Source organism: Danio aesculapii, chromosome 1, assembly GCF_903798145.1.
Source record: "Danio aesculapii chromosome 1, fDanAes4.1, whole genome shotgun sequence".
NCBI classification, from domain to species: Eukaryota; Metazoa; Chordata; class Actinopteri; order Cypriniformes; family Danionidae; genus Danio; species Danio aesculapii.
The window spans coordinates 46,639,021-46,661,028 of NC_079435.1; the positions used below are offsets into that span (position 1 = coordinate 46,639,021).

At 36.7% G+C, this 22,008-nt stretch overlaps 1 protein-coding gene across 2 annotated transcripts; it reads right to left on the minus strand.

The window, feature by feature from the left end:
* Positions 1-1,448: 1,448 nt before the first annotated feature.
* On the minus strand, positions 1,449-20,596 carry stim2a (tromal interaction molecule 2a). 2 transcript variants are annotated; one of them, XM_056461208.1, is made up of 12 exons: positions 19,911-20,596; positions 17,826-17,956; positions 13,257-13,371; positions 13,052-13,163; positions 9,815-9,930; positions 9,317-9,494; positions 8,546-8,723; positions 8,304-8,465; positions 7,559-7,659; positions 6,963-7,201; positions 5,565-5,748; positions 1,449-3,831 (listed from the first exon to the last, which is right to left on the minus strand). In XM_056461208.1, the coding sequence occupies exons 1-12, from the start codon at positions 20,029-20,031 to the stop codon at positions 2,490-2,492; spliced, it is 2,979 nt and encodes a 992-aa protein (XP_056317183.1). In that variant the 5' UTR covers positions 20,032-20,596; the 3' UTR covers positions 1,449-2,489. The 2 variants fall into 2 exon arrangements, with proteins under 2 accessions (XP_056317183.1, XP_056317174.1); XM_056461199.1 differs by lacking the exon at positions 19,911-20,596 and having other exon boundaries at positions 17,826-17,966.
* Between the last annotated feature and the right edge of the window lie 1,412 nt (positions 20,597-22,008).

Consider the following 22,008-nt stretch of genomic DNA (forward strand, 5'->3'; position numbering starts at 1 on the left):
CTAGCTTTAAGTTGGATTACATAAATAGCATCATTGAACACTAAAACATGTATTAATATTTAATGGCTCATTTTTTAAAATATATATACAAATATAGCAAAATCAAAACCTGCTATTAAATGACTGTAAAAACGAGACAATCAAATAAATAAATTAAAGAATGAGGTAATTTAAGGAATTAAATTAAGCATGTAGCAGTTATGGGGCCCTATAAAATTGTGTTGTTGTACAGCAGTTATGCAATTAAAGTCAGAATTATTAGCCCCCTTTGAAGTTTTTTTCTTTTTTTTAATATTTCCCAAACGAGGAAGGACATTTTCACAGTATGTCTGATAATATTTTTTCTTCTGGAGGAAGTTTTATTTGTTGTATTTCGGCTAGAATAAAAGCAGTTTTGAATTTATTATGAGCCATTTTAGGGTCAAAATTATTAGCCCCTTTAAGCTATATATTTTTTCAATAGTCTACAGAACAAACCATCATTATACAATAACTTGCCTAATTACCCTATCCTGCCTAGTTAACCTAATTAAGCCTTTAAATGTCACTTTAAGCTGAATACTAGTGTCTTGAAAAATATGTAGTAAAATATTATTTACTGTCATCATGGCAAAGATAAAATAAATCAGTTATTAGAAATGAGTTATTAAAACTATTAAGTTTAGAAATGTTTACATCTTCTCTTCATTAAATGGAAATTGGGGAAAAAATAAACAGGGGGGCTAATAATTCTGACCAACTGTATATTTGTCATAATTCCTTCAAGTTCAAATAAGGTTCATAGGAAATGCACGCTTCAGTCTACATTTTTGCAAAATGTCAAATACTTTGCTCATGGTACATTCTGTTGCTAGTTTCAGAAGACAATTCCACTTGAGGGTGCTGTTTAGGGTTTTGCAAATCTGCAATGTATTACTTCAGGTATATTTTGCAATATCTTTCAAATACACTTCCTATTCATACAGTTGAAAGGCAGGGCTTGTCATATAGTTGACCTACACCAGTGAAAGACTGACCTAAACTCTTCCCTAAACCCAACCAATAGTGTTTTCAAAATCAGACGTAACAGAAGAGCGCTTATGTCTTTTTGGTAGAACCATGCTTCACCAGACTTAAGCAGCACAAGTACAACACTGTACAAAGTGGATTACTGAGCAGTATGACCTCAACATAAAGGCTGTCCATATGGAGATAAACAGGCGATATACATATAGTTGATTACACATCATACACTATTTTGTTCTTTTGTGGTATTTTTTGCCATTGTCCATAAAATATTTCTTTATTTGACAATAATATGTAGTAAATTATCCTTAGTATGAAAAGGAACAAAATTTGTTGGCATCACACTAGCTGGCAGTGTTAAACTGCAGTCAAACGTCTGTTTAACTACATTTTTAGTTTCAGAAAATGTATAGACTGAAGCACATAGTTCTAATGAGCCAGTGTTGTTTTTCTTCCATAAAAATAACCTTTACTGGACAGAACATGAATAGGCCTGTCACAAAAATCCATATATCGCAAAACACATGCACATGATCTCAATCATTTTTGGTGATACAATATATACCGCCCATACATAAAAACCAATTCTAACAGCATTTTAGCTGATTGTGCAACATCACCATCTCTATTGGAGGTGTCAGTGTCAGTATGGTCTAAAAAACATTAGTATTTATTATAAATGACTGAAAACAATTGAAAATAGATCTGGTAGCAGATATCACAGCCTCTGTTACCTTTTACCATTGCACTTTTTAGTTATCATTTATTATTATTTATTTACAATATGCATTTTCACATTCTGATTTCAATGCCTATTAATTAAATTGTTAAAATGACAATAATTAATGTTATGTGTTCTTTGGAGGAGTGTACTTGCATTGGGATATTATATAATATATTATATTCGTTCTGGCATTATATAATGACTAGCATAAAATGCTCTTATTATACCGTTTATATTTTGGTGCAATATATCATACAACAAAATATAGTTAATTTGACAGGCCTAAACATGAATACCCTTAAAAAAAAGGTTCTTTACTGACACGTATGGTTCCATAATGAACATTTAAAATCAATGCACACTTTCCACACACAAAATGTTCTTTATGCTGGAAAAGTGTTGTTCAGCCTTGTAAAATGTGCAGTTGTTACCTGAAACATTCTTTAGAGAGCATGTTTTTTTTTCCTGTGGCATTGCTTAAAAAAGATTGGAGCCTCTTTATTAAAGAGTAAATATGAATCCAATCCAAAGGTGGAGTTCTGCTCCGTTTTTTACAAGACTGCATTCATTTAGCAGAGGGTCCATTAAACAGGTTATTTCATGATTCGTATCAAATCCAGCGAAAAACATTTTGTGAGAACATCCAAATATAAAGCATTGAGCATGTTCAGTTTAACTCTATAAGGCAGGTTTCTAAGCCAATTTTTTGAAGATCTTCAGACATTTTAAAAGTGACTAAATTCCTACTTGTTGTTGATCTTCATTGGTCTTTATCCTTCTCCTTTTTCTTCTTAAACAAACTCTTGAGCTTAGAGGTTTTCTTGCCTTTTTCTTTGCCGCCAGATTCTGAAGATGACGAATGGGCTGATTGTCCTTCATTTCCCACAAGGCTTTGGATAGAGCTAGACACTGATGCAGCATGACTGAGATTACCAGGACTAGACATGAGAGGGCTTTCATAGGACTTTTCCAAGATCCCATCATACACTAGTGTGCTGATTGAATCCAGGGGTGATTTGCAGAGCATCAAAGAACTAACGGTGAGGTCAGGAGGGCCAAACTGTCCTGGGTTTGTAACCACAAACTCCTCCTGCGAAATCTTGCGCCTTGGAGCCTCGACAGACACACCCACGATCTCTCTCTGTATTTTACCAATTGGAGTTTCCAGAGAGCTGTCTAGCTTGCGTTGAATCCGTTGTGTCTCCATCACGACCTCTTGCTCATCTCGAGAGAGTTTCTTTGAAGGAATTTCCATCCGGATATCCCTGTTTTCTTTTAAGGACTTGCTTCTGTCAAACTCGTCTCTCAGTATGTTCCTCGAAGGAGTCTCCATTGCAATGTCTCTCATTTTTAGTCTTTCCAAATCTGCGGACACATCGAATTCATCTTGCGCCATCATTCGTGAAGGGATGTCCTTGGGTATATCTGCTCTGGCTAACATCTTCAATTTCTTTGAGCTCTCCAATGAACTATCAAAGTTGGAATCAAAAGAGTTTTCTCTAAACATTCTTCCTCGCTGGATGTTGCTTGCAAAGTCCAGGTTTTCTTTGTGTTTAATGGATGTGCTGAGTAAGGCATCTGCATATCTAGATCCAGGTGTGGTATCAATATCAAACTCTGCTTTCGGTATAACTCTAGAAATGCTGTCCATGTGATCTTTTCTGTCTCTGATCGATCGTTGTCTCTGACTGTCCATGCTGATCGCAACTGGAGACATCTTTTCTGTAGAGTAGTACCTCATTGTCGAATCTAAAGACAGGTCTCTGGGTAATTTCCTTGAATCAAAGGAAATCTCGGTTTCTCCTCTAACCAGTTGTTTAGGAGGTTCGTCTAATTCTTCTCTAGATGTCTTTCTTGATGGAGTATTGATGTCCAGTTCCTCTCGTGATGCTTTCCTTGAGGTGTTCACCATCAAAGACTCGTCCATCTCCTCCTGGGAGATTTTGCGTGAGGAAGTGTCCTCTTGTTCATCCAGGGAGATCTTTCGAGGCATTTTATCGGAGAAAATGTATTTTCTTCGAGGAGGTACGTCAAGGGTACTGTACTTTCGGCTAATGGAGGACCCGATAGACTCAGTATCTGAGGATGTTTCCATGGACTCCCTGTTAGAGAAAGAGCAATGTTCACCCACAAAAGAATTTGATATTTTGTCATCATTGTAAGCATCATTCCAAACCCAATAACTATTAATCAGCATTGGTTTAGTTGACTACCCTTTTTCCATGCTCTTGAAATTCTATGTTCATGGGTTTAAATTCTTGATTCTGATTTACTGGAAGGTGTGCAATAAAATTGTATGATGCACATGTAGTTCCAGTCAGCTTTAATCACAGTTTGAAACGAATGTGCTTTCCTCAAACATCAGTAATAACCATAGTAACAATTGGCGGAGCCTTCATTATTCTCTGTAATCTTGTGAACACAGACGTGTGCTTCAGGGAGCCGATGGGGATTAACCAACTCGCAAATATTTGTGAAGAGGTAGCTAACACCGAGTTATTAGATACACTCACTTTATTAGGTACACCTGTCTAACTGCTTGTTGACGCAAATTTCTAATCAGCCAATCACATGGCAGCAACTAAATGCATTTAGGCATGTAGACATGGTCAAGACGATCTGCTGCAGTTCAACCCAAGCATCAGAAATGGAAGAAAGGTGATTTCAGTGAAACTACTGGGATTTTTACGCACAACCATCTCTAGGGTTTACAGAGAATGGTCAGAAAAAGAGAAAATATCCAGTGAGCGGCAGTTCTGTGGGTGCAAATGCCTTGTTGATGCCAGAGGTCAGAGAAGAATGGCCAGAGTGGTTTGTGCTAATACAAAGGCAACAGTAACTCAAATAACCACTCCACCTTGAACACGTCCAACCTTGAGGCAGATGGGCTACAGCAGCAGAGGACCACACCGAGTGCCACTCCTGGAAACTGAGGCTACAATTCACACAGGCTCACCAAAATTGGACAATAGAAGATTGAAAAAACATTGTCTGGTCTGATGAGTCTTGATTTCTGCTGCGACATTCAGATGGTAGGGTCAGAATTTGGCGTCAACACCATGAAAGCATGGGTCCATCCTGCCTTGTATCAAACGGTTCAGGCTGGTGGTGGTGGTGGTGTAATGGTGTGGGGAATATATTCTTGGAACACTTTGGGCACATTAGTTAAAATTGAGCATCGTGTCAATGCCACAGCCTACCTGAGTATTGTTGCTGACCATGTCTATGCCTTTATAACCACAGTGTAACCAACTTCTGATGGCTACTTCCACCTGGGTACCGCACCATGTCATAAAGCATGAATCATCTCAGACTGGTTTCTTGAACAGGACAATAAGTTCTCGGTACTCAAATGGCCTCCACAGTCATCTTATCTCAATCCAATAGAGCTCCTTTGGGATGTGGTGGAAGGGGAGATTCGCATCATTGATGTGCAGCCAAAAAATCTGCAGCTATCATATCAATATGGACCAAAATGTCTTAGGAATATTTCCATTACCTTGTTCAATCTATGCCATGAAGGATTAAGGCAGTTCTGAAGGCAGAAGGGGGTCCAACCCGGTACAAGTGAGGTGTACCTAATAAAATGACCGGTGAGTGTATACCTGTCATGTACATGCACACACCCTCTCCATCTGACTCCATCGGTCTCTCACTGATTCAAGGTGGGGTGAACTTTTCATAACTGAAAATTTGGTCAAATATTGTGCTTTCAAAAGCAATACTAGTTTTAACTTGTCTAAACCTTAAAAAATGTGTACAATATGAACAATATTTATAGCATTTACTTATTTTAACAATGTAAATCTAAAGGATATATTCCAGGCTGACGTACTGTTTCACAATAGGGGTGTATTTGATATGCCCTTCTTCATCCTCTCCATATCGGCTTTGTGGAGATCGTATGGGTATCAGGAGGTCTGGGTCAGGTGATACAATGACAGGCGATGGAACCATATGCCCAGATCGACGGGAGCGAACCAGAGACCGCGGAGAACACTTCAGAGGTGCAACTGTTACTGTAAATAAAATATACAAATAATTATTGATGGTTTTACATACAGGTGACAATGTGGTCAAAACAATTCCTGGTCATATGATCTGTGAAAATGACTAAACGCTGTATTGAGCATGCTAGTAGGACAATAGATGGATGTCACTTTGTAAAGAAATACCAAATGCCTGTGCTTCTGTAACGTACAATTGTTTGGATTTTTGTTTAATACGAACACATAATACACATACACATGATGACACCATTTTCTCAAATTTGCGTTTTTGTTGTTTACAATAATGTTGTGGTACTGTTTCTTATATGCCGTTTGTAGGACCCTAATGCTGCGTTCACACTAGACGCAGATGAAGCGTCAAGCGCAAATGATTTACATGTTAAGTCAATGCAAAGACGCGTATAGACATCCTGTGGTGCGAATCGTGCAAATGACGCGACGCGAGTTGTGCGTTTTGCACGAATGACGTGGCGCAAGTTTAGCGTATTGTGCGTCTTGCTCGAGTTGGAAAATCTGAACTTCAGCAGACATTTGTGCCGCGTTAACCAATCAGGAGCTTTCTCTTGTAGGGGCGTGATTATGACGTAGTGCCTGCTGTTGTTGCCCAAGTGAAATCCTCATGCCGAACACCGAAAAACAGTTTATCAAACTGGGCTCAACTCAGTCTGAAGCACCACTGAAAGCCTCCATCATCCAGGGATAGTTTCTGGAGTTGAAGAACTCACAGAGCTGGGTGAAACTGAAAGGATTTAGTGCACTCAGACACGGCGCCGAATGAATATATGCTGTTTTTCAGCCTTCCTAAAGCATATAAAGCACAGCTTTTCTCTCAACAAAATCCATGTTAACCATTTGGCAACGAAGATAGAGTCACCGGGCAGACAGAAGCCCTGCCCATGATGCCAATCTGGGTCTATTAAGAAGTGAACTTCTCAATACGCGCGAATGAAGCAGATTTGACGCATAAATGAAGCGAGTAAACTCAAAATGTTTACGTGCGAATACTGCAATTTATTAGTGCGTGCCGCGTCTGTGTGAACACAGCATTACACAAAATTATTTGCCAAAATGCATAAGAAGTTTTTATTTTTTTGTGTAAATGACCGCTTTGAAAACACTTTTTACATTATAATTATCTGACAAATTTAACTCATACTGCTTAACTGCCATAAAATCAAAAGTAGCAAAATGCTTTTAAATAAGAATAAAAAGCATGTGCCAACCAGGAATCTGTGGTATAATCTGTGGCATTTCCTCCTCCATGTCCTCCACTGAAACAGGCACTTGGTAGGACTGCAGTGCAGCTCGAGGCATGAGCATCCAGTTGGGGTCTGGATAGAGTGTAGCGGTGAGATTGGGCAGACCCGCGTTTTTCATCAGAGGAAAACCACACAAGCCCTCAATCTGCTGCCAGCGGTGCAGACGCTCCCGTAAACATGCAGTCACCTCTGCTAGAGCATTCCTTCAGCAAAATGCAGATGCAGGTCAGTGTAATCTAACACTAAAGGTATGATCTCATTTGTCAAATTTCAAAAATATTTTATGTGTAAAAAAAGTCCATTGTCATTTATCTCAAGCCTTGTTTACACCTGGTTTTAATGGAAATCAAGCCTTTTTAAAAAGTCTAGATTTAACCACAATGGTAAATATGACCACACCATATATGTACTCATGATTCCAACATTAATTTTGGAGTATGAATTTTAGCATTATAGCAATAGCCCCAGAAATGGTAGGCATATTTTTTTGCATTATAGAATATCAAACAAAGTAGTATTTAACTAGCATAATAAGTTTTAAATGAGAGTAAACAAATTACTTGGCCTCCAGAATTCTCTGATCCACTTGATCCAGTGAGGAGCTGTGTGCAACATGTAGGGTACCTAAAACTGAACTCCTTTTCTTCTTGATCTTCTCTGCCTGTGCAAAAAAATATTCAATATTGTCATGTAAAATGCTTCAAGAGCAGCTAATGCGTACCTGTCAACCCTCACATGTTTCCTGGGATTCTCCTGTATTTTACAATTCTATCAGACTATCATGCCGTAAAAGTATTTTCCCATATTTTTAATGTTTCTCTGAAGGATGGCAATAAACATCAAGGAGCCGATCCTCCCTATACACAACCCATACCTCCGAACCAGCAGAGGACACTCCTTGCTCTTAAATGGGAATCTGTTCTGCGCTTTCATTTTATTTAGGCATGACTCTGAGTTTTGGGTGTGAGTTTGAACGGACATCTACACTTAATAATAATCATAATAACAACATCTAAACACATCGATCTTAGTGGGTTTTCTTTTTTAACACAACAAATTTTGTCTTAAATGAGCATAAAAAGTTAATAAAGCAATCAAATGCTTTCATAATGCATCTGGGGGTGGGTGGATCATAAAATGGATCATAAAGGGGGGGGGGTATCCCTTAATTTCACATCTCAATATTGACAGGTACGAGCTAATGACTTATTCAGATTCTAAACCTAACAACAACCTGAATATAATTCATGCTGTTTTTAATTGCATGTGTGGCAATTGATTAATATATGCTCATTGATATAATACCTCATCTTTAGCTGTGATGAGTTGTTGTTCTGCACTTTGCTTCTTGACGTTGTAGTACTGGACCTCCACCTCATGGGTGAGCTGTAGCCACAGCTGCAAGGATTCAGGAACTGACCAAAGGGTCTGCATGTCTTTCTCTGCCCTCTTCAGTGCACCACGCACCTATACCAGGAGCACAGAGAATCACGATGTAGTAGAGTGTTGTTGGGAGTTGTTTGTCAGGGAGAATAGCAGAGCTTTACCTGTTCGAGCTCCTCCTCCGCATACCACAGACGGCTGAGTTCAGTCACCGCTCCATCTCGCAGTCTGTGCAGACGGTTGGCTTCTTCTTGAGCACCCTGAATCTCATCCCTCATCTTTTCCTCCAGATTCTTCTTCTCTACTGTCACTGTGCGCTTCTCCTCTTGGGCCTTTTCCAGCCTTTCATAAAAACAAAATCCATAAATATAAATATATAGCACTGAATAATATTTCTAAGTATTATTTATCTGGCACTGAATAATGAAATTTGTAACAAAAATTAAATTAAATAAAAAAATACTATATACAGCTACAGAAATAAATATGAGACAACTTGAAAATTCTTATTGAATTAATTATTTATGGCTTTAAGTAAAATGTTAAGACAGATAGATAGATAGATAGATAGATAGATAGATAGATAGATAGATAGATAGATAGATAGATAGATAGATAGATAGATAGATAGATAGATAGATAGATAGATAGATAGATAGATAGATAGATAATAAAATAATCCTTAACAAAGAAAATGATATTAGGAATTATTACAATTAAAAAATACAATGTAGTCTAAAATAAACCTCTTGATTCATTTGATAATTTGTAATCTTTAACTTTAGAAAGGGATTAGAAACCAATCGTTGTTAATTATGAATTTTGCTTCACTGTATCAGGTGCAATTTAACCATGTTTAATTATTTTGTTAAAAAAATCCTAAGATTTTAAATGAATACTAAATAGTTTAGGAGTCTAGGATGTGTGCTACTCACTGCTCCTGTAAATCTCTGAGGCTTTGTTCAGCTCTCTGCAAGCTTTCCAGATCCTTCATCATCTTTGAAATGTGCACCTTAGATGATTTACTCTGTACATGTGCAAACCAGCATCCACCAATTCCCATAACTATAGACACTATCAGAAGAACGTCCTTCATCCAGTTGTGTGGGGGTCCTGAAGCAAAGGGAATCGAGATGTTAATCACACAATCAAACATTCTTGCTCAACATTTTTTAAACACTGTTTGGCAGTGTGCTCTCAATGGGCGTGCGTGGATATATGATTTCACATGTGCTCAAATGATACACATCAGTCAGAGCTATATTTAATAGTGACATTTAAAAAGTCATGACTGTTTCTTTCAGAATTCATGACACTGACTTTTAATGAAGTCCTTTTATGATCCGATTTTTGATTGAGCATGCAAAATGCATTGATTCTTGATCAAAATTTTCAGTGTATAACACAAGAGTATATGTCAAGTGTGTACATACGTATTGGTGGGCCAAACAGAACTACATCCAGAGCTTTGAGCTTGAGTTTTTGTTTGTGCTGCTGGTCCTGGATCTTCAGATAACTGCTCATGAATGATGGCTCATTGGAAGCAATTCTGCAGATAAACAAAAGAAACTGTTAGTTTATTCGACCTAATATAGCTGTAATTGTATTTTATTAATGAGCCTAAAGGGAGGTTAATAGACAGTGAAGCTATCAATTTATCTTTGCTGTTTTCAAATGTTTAGAAGTGGTTTGGATTAGGATAATTGTGAGTTTAGAAAAAACTTTTTCTTTCAAAGGGCCAAAAACCAAACTTGATTGAAGGCTGTGGGCTGAAGTTAAATATACCGAACTGCACTGTAAAAATGTAGGGTTCCACACAATAATTCAGTTTGTGCCAACACAAATTGATTAAGTTAACACCATCATGTGGATTCAACAATTAAGTTGTCGCCAAAAAATCCCAAGAATTGTGTTGTATGAGCTCATCTTACATAAGTAAGTTGAACAAGCAACACAATTATGTGCAAAGTGTTTATTACAATAAAGTTGTCATGGGTAATTTCTTAATTTATTTCATATTATTAATAAATAAATAGATTTAATCATATTAAATAATGCAATTTATATATACATTTATTATTATTTTTTTATTATTATTTTTTTTTTACATTTTATAATGAACTTATTACAATAAAAACAGAATTCCTTTTTAACACAAAACAGCCTCTGCTGGTGTCTTCTGCATTGTCTTCTATCCATCAGTGACTGTAAATTTGATTCATTTACAACATTTAATTGAAACATTTAATTTCAGTTTACTTTTTGTAGCCCATCAATAAAACAAACTACCACAAAAAACTACACCTCTTCTTAGATAGGATGGCGGGTCAATTTAAAGGTTACCAAGGGCCACCTTTGGCCCGCGGCCCTAGTGTGGGGATCTCTGGATTAGAGCCATTTATATATGAATTAGAATGTGATTGGAAAATTGTTTATACATGTAATCTATTCATTTAGGACTCATTCATTCATTTTCCTTCATCTTAGTCCCTTTATTCATCAGGGCTTGCCACAGTAGAAAGAACCGCCAACTATTCCAGCATATGTTTTACACAGCGGATGCCCTTCCAGCTGCAACCCAGAACTGGAAACCATCCATACACACTCATTTACACACATACACTACAGACAATTTAGTTTATTCAATTCACCTATAGCACATGTCTTTGGACTTGTGGGGGAAACCGGAGCGGAGAAGAACACCACGTGAACACGGGGAGAACATGCATACTCCACTCAGAAATGCCAACTGACCCAGCCAGGACTCGAACCAGCGACCTTCTTGCTGTGAGGCGACAGTGGTAACCACTGAGCCACTGTGTCACCTCATATAGGACTATTGTATATATTTTCAATAAATATTCTAACAAACAATTAGCAAAAGCATAACTGTGGTTATGTTTTTGCAAATAAACTCTTCATATGTACTCTTCAAGCTTTACTGAAGATCTGGAGTTTTTTTTTTCTTTATCGCATCAGTAAATGCATTAGATTAGGGATTACAGATATCGGAAAACACTATATTCATTTATTCATTTTCATCCGCTTTTCCGGGGCCGGGTCACGGGGGCAGCTGTCTTATGCAGAGTTCAGACTGCATGATTTTAGCCCCGATTTTGACTCGCCGACAGGTTTTGAGAAATCGCAGACAAATGCCTGAAATCACAGGCAAATCGGTGCTCGTTCACACGAGTAACAATCCCACAGTGTGAACTATCAGAGACGCAATCTGAGAGAATCGATGATGACTTGCCGATGCCCGTGAGATATTTGGCATGCTAAATATATGGAGCTGTCGGCGATTCAAATCATGCTGTGTGAAATTTGTTCTGATTGAAAATAACACCGGCAATCACCTACCTACCTACAGCCAATGAGAGAGCAGCTTCCACTAGTGTGGGTATCTGCAGGCCAGCGGGAGGATGGGGGAGAAGTTAAAAGCACTCATTTTCAGTTTATTTGGACCCAAGAAACAGAGAAAAAACTAGTGGAAATTTTGCATGAGCTTCCATGTGAGCAATATCAGAACTGGGTCAAAAAAGAAAAAAAGTTGAGGAGAAACTGCTAATTCCCTTCAAACCCAGGTGAGCAAAGTAATTACATTTTCTACCCCATTAAAGGCTTCTTTCTCATTATGTAGTTAATAACAAAAGATATACTACATGTTTTTGGTTGTGAGACGTGGTTTGGACAAAGATGTCGGCGATTCTTCCTATTCTAAAGTCATGCAGTGTGAAACCCCGTCGCCGATCCATCTTGCAGTGTAAACAAAGCAGCGACAAAACACTAGCCCAGATAGTCTCCGTATACTCCGTATGCATACTTTTTTCCACGAGCTGTTTGGGTATTACGACTTCTGAGGATCAATTATTGCGTATAGCCTCGGTATACTCACTTGTTTGGCTGATTAGGCTTCCCTAATTTACGTGTATTCGCGTCCCCTTTAACTGTATACCAAATAAATGTTTTTTACTTGTTTCTTAATTTGTTGTAATTGGTGCATTTTTGTTTAAATTCTCCATTCCCCGCCCCCTGACGACAGCACCAGCTATGAAAAAATTTTGTGACACTTTTTCGAAGACGACGACAGGCCAACTGAATGAGGTCTCGCTGAAAGGTACAATTATAAAACAGCATGGGCGTCACTTTAGACCCCTATAAAACTCTTGTGATTAGATCATGAACTGTACACTACTAAATGATCACCTCAGTCCCCTTTGACATTATATATATATATATATATAGCTAATGAATCAAAGAAACATTGACTTTTTTTTTGCCCACTTTTACAATTTGGGTTGGGTGGGTAATACTACACCACCTTTTTTTAAGTACTACACCACTGCATCCTTCCCTCACTTATATATTGAAACAGCTATGCTATTTAACATGTTGTTAGCCATTTTTAAGTCATTCATATGTATGGCAGTACATCTTTATGTAAGCCTTAACTAGCTTAAGCTATTATGCATTAATACATTCATTAATACATGTGTTAAAGCTGAGTAGATAATATGGCCAAATTTTTAAAAAATTACTCGCTTTAGAGAAGATACCTTTGAGTGCTAATAAGTCCATGTGGATATGAGAAGACACTAATATTTTAGACAGGCAAATCTATAACATTTCCACTCTGAATTTGCATTTGATTCTGTCTTGATTTGTTTTACCTGGGCAAAGTGTTTCCACTGACACGCAGCTCTTTGAAGCTCTTTTCATACTGAGGCAACTCCACAAACTCTCTTAGCCACTGTAATACATCCTCCTGGGTCCAGTTATGAACTGACAGAGATAAGGAAAGCATTAAAAGAGGGCCAGAAAGTGACTATTTTACATTTAGAACATGCTGAGACACAATCATGGAGACTGTTTTACCTTCGGATGATTTCCAGCCCCTCCAAAGCTCCTCCAAAGTGATATGCTGGTCCTCGTGATGGAGTTTACTGTGCTTGTTTGCCTGTTGCTGCTGCTGCATGTCTTCAATGATGAACTACAATGCCCAAGCACAGAAACAACAACATGTAACTTAAGCTTAAATTACGAGAAAAACACCCAACACCAACTCTACAAATGCATTCAAACAACAGCTGAGTAAACATTCAGGTCAACAGCTCAAGTGTCTGGGAATGTGTCTCTCCCATCTAGAAATCTGATACATGGATATATATGCAAATTACATATATGACATGTAAGTATATAATTGGATTTCACATATATAAAATGTCATGTATGCAATGTACATTTCAAAATATTGCAAAAATGGCCGCTCGTGTACATTTTTTTCCAACCACTGGAATTTCAAATATGTATGTATGTAGAACATTATAGCTAATATATTTGAACACACACAGTTTAAGTCAGAAATAAGCTAATAATTTTGACTTCAACTGTATGAACTTATTTGAAATTCCAACGGTTAAAAGAAATATATATGAAAGAGGCAATTTTTTGATATTTAAAAAGTAAACATTGCACATATGACATCATTTATATATGTGAAACCCAAATATGAACATATATATGTCATATATTTAATGCAATATATCAGATTTCTATGTCTCTCTGTTGTATTCAGATGCACCACATTATTTCAGACATTTTCGCTGCTACAATCCTCCTAAACCATATCGATAGCAACAAGGAAAAGAAACCCAATGCCAGAGACATGGACGTACTTGAGGACATTGCTGAGAAACTCATCCCCCTCTGCTATGTTCTCTTAGTGCCAGGCCTGTACAGTTTGTCTTAGGTGCTGGATGGAAACATGTGTTTCTAAATTGACCAACAGACTTGACAGAGGAACTCAAGGGTGCTCTAACACACTTACACAAACATCACACACACATAGTAAAATGGTAAAGCTCAGCTCGTTAGTCCAAGTAGACGTAGAAGTGACTTTACAGCAATTATATTTGTGCTACTCCACCTGTTTGAATTAGTAGCAAGGAAATGTAATTATAGAGACAAAGCCCCTGTTTCCACCTGGTATTAACAAGCATTCAGATGTGGCGACTTGTGTTCAGATTTCATCTTCATCACTTTAGCGGGAATAATCAGTGTGATGTACAAGCACAATTGGGTTAGTGAACCCATGTTAAACAGATAGTTCACCCCAAATCCTCATTTACTCTTCACTTGTTCCAAACCAGTTGGAATTTCTTTATAGACTCTTTATAAAATATTTTGAAGAAATCTGGAATCCTGAAACCATTGACTTCCATAGTGTTTGTTTTTCCTATGATGGATGGCGGTGAATACAGGTTTTTAGCTTTCTTTAAAATATCTTCTTTTGTGTTCAACAGGAAAAAAAGAAACGTCTAAAGGTTTATAATCACATGAGCGTGAGTAAGGCCCAATTCCAATTTCCACCCTCTAGCCCTTCCCCTAACCCCTACTCTTCATTTTGCGCATTCACGTAAAGGGTTAGGGGTGTCCCAATTCTCTTAAGCTTGAAGATGTAGGTCTAAGGGGAAAGGCTAGATATCCCTTAAATCAGAGATTTTCCAGGACCCCACTAGAATCCAAGGGGTATGAAAATTTCTCAGAATGGCTGGAAATGAGCTTTTTACGGTGTCTGGTATATTGTTAATGCTGTTTTCTTGTGTTTACATAGATGAATACAGCCACTGTGTAAAAGCACAGTACAGTTATGAGCTTATTGCCACATTAGATCGTTATGATAGCATAATGTTGCCTTCTGTGATTTCCTGAAGATAAATACCAAAAAAAAAAAAAACAACTGGAATAACTACAGCAGTTGCGAACTCCGATCTCATATGAAGTAATAACTTGCGATGACATATGATGACGTGAGCGGGTGTTGTAGTGGTGTTCCATTTCTTAGGGGTATATTTGAAGCCCTTCGCTTCACACTCTGTTTCAAAGGCCAAGGGGAAGGAGTGAAAAAAAAATTGAATTGGGATTGAGCCTAAATAGTGAATAAAATTTCTAGGTAAATTTTTTGGGTGAAATATCACTTTAAGCGGCTTAACGGCAAGTGAAAACAAGTAAATCAAAAGAATGTGGATGGCAACAATGATTTTGATGGTAACTGTGCATTTTAGTGCCACACAGCTAAGTAGGTTTTTTTTTTACAAGACGTCCCATAACAATCACATTAGGCGAGTAGACAGTGTTTTGTCTGTACACATTAAACCACAGTAGGGCTTACACTAAAACGAAAGGGATTAAAAGTGATTTCAACTACAGCTTTGACCTCCTATTTTTTTGATATACCTTAATGTCAGTAATAAACACGTCCAAATTTATGCTTGCAGTTGTGGAATAGCTAAAAACATTTTCCTTTTTTAATATAAATTGGAATTTTTGTGCTCATAAGTGAAGTTTCACAAACTAATTTGGAGAGGAGCACGTGATATGATAGTCTCGGCAGGTCTCTCATCTGTAATCATTAGTAAGCCAATCAGATCATTCCAAACTCACAATAAATAGCCCGACTAGCATTACTCTCTCATCTTCGTTTTTGAAGAAACCCCCCCATCAACCCCTTTTCTCCTATTTTCTCCTTTACCAGTGGGAGCTCTCCAGAACTACTTGATCTCGTACCCCTCACATGCTCATTGACCAGGCGGGAGCCATTGGCTCAATTATCTCCAAGCTCAGAGTTCTCTCCTGATTCAGCATGCCAAACCTGTTATTATTATCAAGCAATATCTGAGTGTGAACTCTTGAACTCTAAAACATTTCAGGTTTGCTATGCTGGGACTGCAGACTGTTATTTTTTATCAATAAAGGTATTAATCATAAAATCAATAAAACCAAATTAGATATATTATATATCTAATAATTTACTGTAAAATAAATTTAAGAAAAAAATATATAATTATTTTATTACACTTAAACTATTAAATCACAACACTAATTAAACACTAAAAACTACACTAAAATCACAACACTAAAGAACGCTGCGGCCAGAATTCTGACCAGAACCAGGAAATCAGAGCACATCACACCTGTCCTCAGGTCTTTACACTGGCTCCCAAGTTACATTCAGAATAGATTTTAAAGTATTATTACTGGTCTATAAATCACTAAATGGCCTAGGACCTCAATACATTACAGATATGCTCTTTGAATACAAACCTAACAGATCACTCAGATCTTTAGGATCATATAAACTAGAAATTCCAAGAGTTCAGTCAAAGCAGGGTGAATCTGCTTTCAGCTACTACGCCCCCCGCAGCTGGAATCAGCTTTTAGAAATGATCAGTGCTCCAACATTAGGCACATTCAAATCAAGACTGAAAACACATCTGTTTAGCTGTGCCTTTACTGAATGAGCACTGTGCTACATCTGACAGATCGCACTATTGTTTTTCTCTTCTTTTTCATTGTTTTATAACACATATAAAAAAAAATGTATATGTTTTTATTCTTTCTTTTTTTTACCATTTTTATTATTTGTTTTTATTTCTCTTGTACTTGTTTCTTTTATTCCTGTTTTTGTAAAGCACTTTGAATTGCCACTGTGTATGACGTGCTATATAAATAAACTTGCCTTGCCTTAATTTATGGCTGTATTTGACATTTTCTAAACTTTTTAAATGCTTCACTTTGAAAACTGCTATGCATACATATTTATTGGATTAAATTGTAGACTTTCTAATATGCACAAAAATGCTGTTGTTTTTTTGCTGCTTGTTCAAACTCATTTAAAATGAGCTGAATCAACACAACTTTTGAGTGCTTTTTTTTAGGAGAAAACATGATTGTCTTATGTTCAAATTAATTTATTCATTAATCTGGGGTCGCCACAGCGGAATGAACTGCCAACTTATCAAGTACGTTTTAGACAGCGGATGCCCTTCCAGCTGCAACCCATCACTGGGAAACACCCATATGCACTCAATCACACATACACTATTGCCAATTTAGCTTACCCAATTCACCTGTACTGTACTGCATGTCTTTGGACTTGGGGGGTAAACTGGAGGACCTGGAGGAAACCCATGCTAACACCGGGAGAAAACTCCACACAGAAATGCCAACTGACCCAGCCGAGGCTCGAACCAGCAACCTTCTTGCTGTGAATTGATTGTGCTACCCACTGTGCCACCGCGTCACCATCCACAAATTTATTAAAACAATCAAGTTAAATTAATGATTTTATGTTGGGACTACATGAAGTAATTGTGTGCAACCCTGCATTTTTTACAGTGTGATCAGGATTTCAGTTTTACCTAATGTACAGCGCTAGTTTCAAGGCTTGAAAAGTAACTAAAAATTTTATACAAATTTACCTTTTTAACATTATGATAAGCTATAAAATATCTTGGCTAGAGACCGCTCTTTCTTTAGTCATTTTACTGTGAATGTCATGGAAATGGACTGCTCTGAAGGTGTGGAAACCCTGCTGGATTCACACTGGGGTGTGAGGAAACTTCTTTTTTACTTGTGATTGCACCATCTGGCATGGCTGATTACCTCCACACTCTCCTCCACCTCGATGCCTCCATCCTGATCATCATCCATCTCTCTGTGGATGTGCTGAAGAGCCTCCAGGCTGAAGCGATCCGCCTCCGTAATACACGGAGGACTCATTTGAAGGCATGGATCTGTGATTAAAAGATGACAGAGGAGTTGAGCAATACACTTACAATGTCAACATCAGTTTCACCGTGAGAGGTCCTCATCTTTTACTACTGGAATGAAACATCAACACTGAGATCCCTTTAATATATCTAAAAGATGAAAATGAATGAAAAATCTTATTGGAGAAATCTCACATTTACCAATGGGTTCGAGATTTGCCAGACATCAAATTCAACAAATTCGTCCTGGACAAATTGAGCTGGACAACACTACTCCAATTTTAGTATTTTAGTATGTACTTTGACTGTAAATTCTTTCATTTATGTTTTTTAATCCTCTGAACTTTTTGGACTGACTTGTCATTGGTAACACTTTACATTGCAGTGTCAGTCTTACATCTTAAGTGTAAATGTGATTATTTACAACAACAATAGCACCCTTAAAAAGTGCAGCTTTGCAAAATAACTATATATTATTTAATGCAAATCTCCCTAAACCAAAAATAAATATTAATTTCAAGAAATGGTTACTATAAGCAGGTCAAAGATGGAAAGTTTTTCTACCATTGAAACATTTTTAAAACCTTTATTAATATTTATATTTAATTATTAACTTATACATATATATATAAATATAGTTAAAGTCAGAATTATTAGCCCCCCTGTTTATTTTAACCTCCAATTTCTTTAACGGAGATATTTTTTTCAACACATTTCTAAACATAATACTTTTAATAACTCATTTCTAATAACTGATTTCTTTTATCTTTGCCATGATGACAGTAAATAATATTTTACTAGATATTTTTCAAGATACTTCTATACAACTTAAAGTGACATTTAAAGACTTAACTAGGTTAATTAGGTTAACTAGGCAGGTTAGGGTAATTTGGCAAGTTATTGTATAACGATGGTTTGTTCTGTAGACTATCGAAAAAAATATAGCTTAAAGGGGCTAATAAATTTGACCATAAAATGTGTTTTAAAAAAATTAAAACTGCTTTTATTCAAGCCAAAATAAAACAAATAAGACTTTCTCCAGAAGAAAAAATATCAGACATACTGTGAAAATTTCCTTGCTCTGTTAAACATCATTTGGGAAATATTTTTTTTAAAATCAAAGGGGTCTAATAATTCTTACCCCAACTGTATGTATATATGTATATATATATATATATAGATAGATAGATAGATAGATAGATAGATAGATAGATAGATAGATAGATAGATAGATAGATAGATAGATAGATAGATAGATAGATAGATAGATAGATAGATAGATAGATAGATAGATAGATAGATAGATAGATAGATAGATAGATCATAGCTTTTTACCATGATTCTAAAGAAAAAAAAAAGACCAAAAAATGTCATTCAGTGTATCTGTGGTGCATTACATATATTTAAAAGAAAAACAAAACTCATGATGACTGGTGACATTAAGACTCTTCTCAAAATACTAATTAGTATGTTATTTTAAATTATGATAAAAAAAATTACTAATTGTTTTATTTTTAATATAATACACATTTACACTTTGCTTGCATAAAATACGCTTTATATATAAAAGAAAAACGGTAACACTTTCCAATAATGTTGTATTAGTTACTGTTAGTTAATGCATTTACTAAGATGAACAAACAATGAACAAAACATTTATTACAGTATTTGTTCATGTTAATGTTAATGAAAATACATCTTCATAGTTAGTTCATGTTAACTCACTGTGCATCAACTAATGTTAACAAGCATGAATTTGGATGTTAATAATGCATTAGTGAATTCTTAACTATGATTAATAAATGCTGTACAAGTATTGTTCATGTTAGTAAATATATTCACTGGGAAAACTTTATTGTAAAGTGTGACCACAAAAACTAATAAATACTTTTGTAATCTTAATTTGATGTGGACGGCAAAATTATACATCATCAACACCATCATGAATATGAGTTTTTTTGGCCTCATTCACACATGCCTATGGGGATCACAGTGGTGTCCCTGTTGAGTCCGGGTTGCTGCTGTGCTTGATCGCTGGAGCAGACGCAGATGATCAGGCCTCGCAGCACCAGCAGGACCGTCAGGCAGAACTTCTGCATCTCAATGCCGTTTACTGTCCGTGATTTAAAAAGCACATGTGCGTCCAAGAGCAACGTTACATGATAGTGATGCTATAAACAGCTCCAGCTCCAGGGAAAGGTATCAACCACCGGTTAGAAAGGCAACAGTGTTTCACTAGTAAATCACACGAAAGCGAAAAACCCCTTCCAAATGTTTGTTTGCAAACACCAAACGCAAATCACAGCAAATAAAGAGGTAGACAAATCCCAAAAAAGTCAATTTTGTCAAAGACGTTCCGTTATTAAAGCTCAAAGTAATGGAAAAGTAGGCAAACGGAACAATAAACACGACTTTCCAACGAAATAATGTGTTCCCTTTCTAAAACACTGGGTTACTTTAAAAATACGACAACAAAGAGTAGACAAAGTCCTTCTGAAAGCAGGTGCCTTATGAGTAAATTCCTTCTGAAGCCACGGTAATCCTCTGGAATCGTTTGAAAAACGTTTTCTCGATAAAAGCGACCCACTAACTTAACGTCTTTCTACTTTACGCTCGCATTTTGCCTTGTGTAGCTCCTCCAAAGGAAGCCAAAAGAGAGTTTACTATTCCTCAAGCGGCTCATGAATATTAATTAGTTTGCGTGACGCTGGCCGAGAAACTGATTTGCTGAGACGACTTGGAATGTGAATATGAATTAGTTTACGTGACCTTTACGAAGAATCGTCAATATTAACGAAATACCAATAATTAAAATGTCATTGACGAATGCTAAACAAATAAAAACGTAGACTTATTTTGTAACGATGTTAAAACATGAACTTAAAAAATTATTTCTATTAATTTGTTTGATATAGCCTTATTTCACTGGTCATTCATCAAGTTTGACCCTATTGATATTTCTTTGTATAGACAAAAACAATATTGCTCAAAATAACTTTGTGTTCTACAGTAGTAAAAGGAAATCATAGTTTGACCTACATACGGGAGTAAATTTCTGCATGAATCAGCAACTTTGGTGAACTACCCCTCATTAACAAAATACATCTCAATAGTATCACAATCCACAATTATAAAATTATTAAAAGCTGGTTAATATTACACAATCACTCTAAACACGTATTAATCAACAGCCTTCAGTCTGAATGGCATTCACAGCAAAACAAACTACACATTTACTGTCTCATAGACCTGCATGTACACACACACACACAAACCTGGCCTCAGGAATAAATTTAGAGCCCTATCAGATTAACATGGCTGAAGACTCATACACTCACAAACGGCAACAGAAAGAAGGTTTCGAGTTACATCTCAACAACCCCATATGGTCTAAAAATAAAACTGGGGCTCCAGTGAGCGGATGCCAAGCAGTGGTTGGCCCTTACCAGCAAGCACAAGTGACGGGTGTCTGTCATTGTAATTCAGGACAAACTCACTTCAAAGTGAATGTAAGAAACTTCATATCATTTCTGCCCCTGGTGGCCAGCATAGATGTCATCAATCTATAATGGAAAATAGTACATCAAGTTGGTTTGTTTCTCTTATGCAGTATCATAGTTATCTTTGTGCTTTTGACATTAAGATGTGAATCTGGGAGTGCTAGTGTTAGAAGGTCATGTGTTGAGGAAAAAAACTTTAGCGGTTTCTAGAAGGCTAAAGATTAAGTTGTAAGTCAGTGTGAGTGTAGCATCATCGGCACAGCAATGATATGAAAAGCCATATTTTTGAATGATGGAAATATTTAGATGGAAAACAAAAGTGGTCCAAGTCCTGGGGCATTCCAGTAGATAAATGTTATGACTTTCTTGGGAAGAACAGATTGTGCGGTTTCCATTTTCTTGACAACTTATATATACTTTATTAGGTACAATTACTAGTACCAGGTTGGACCCCCTTTTTTCTTCAGAGCTGCCCTAATCCTTCATGGCATAGATTCAACAAGATACTGGAAATTTTTCTTAGAGATTTTGGTCCATATTGACATGATGGCATCACGCAGTTGCTGCAGATTTGTC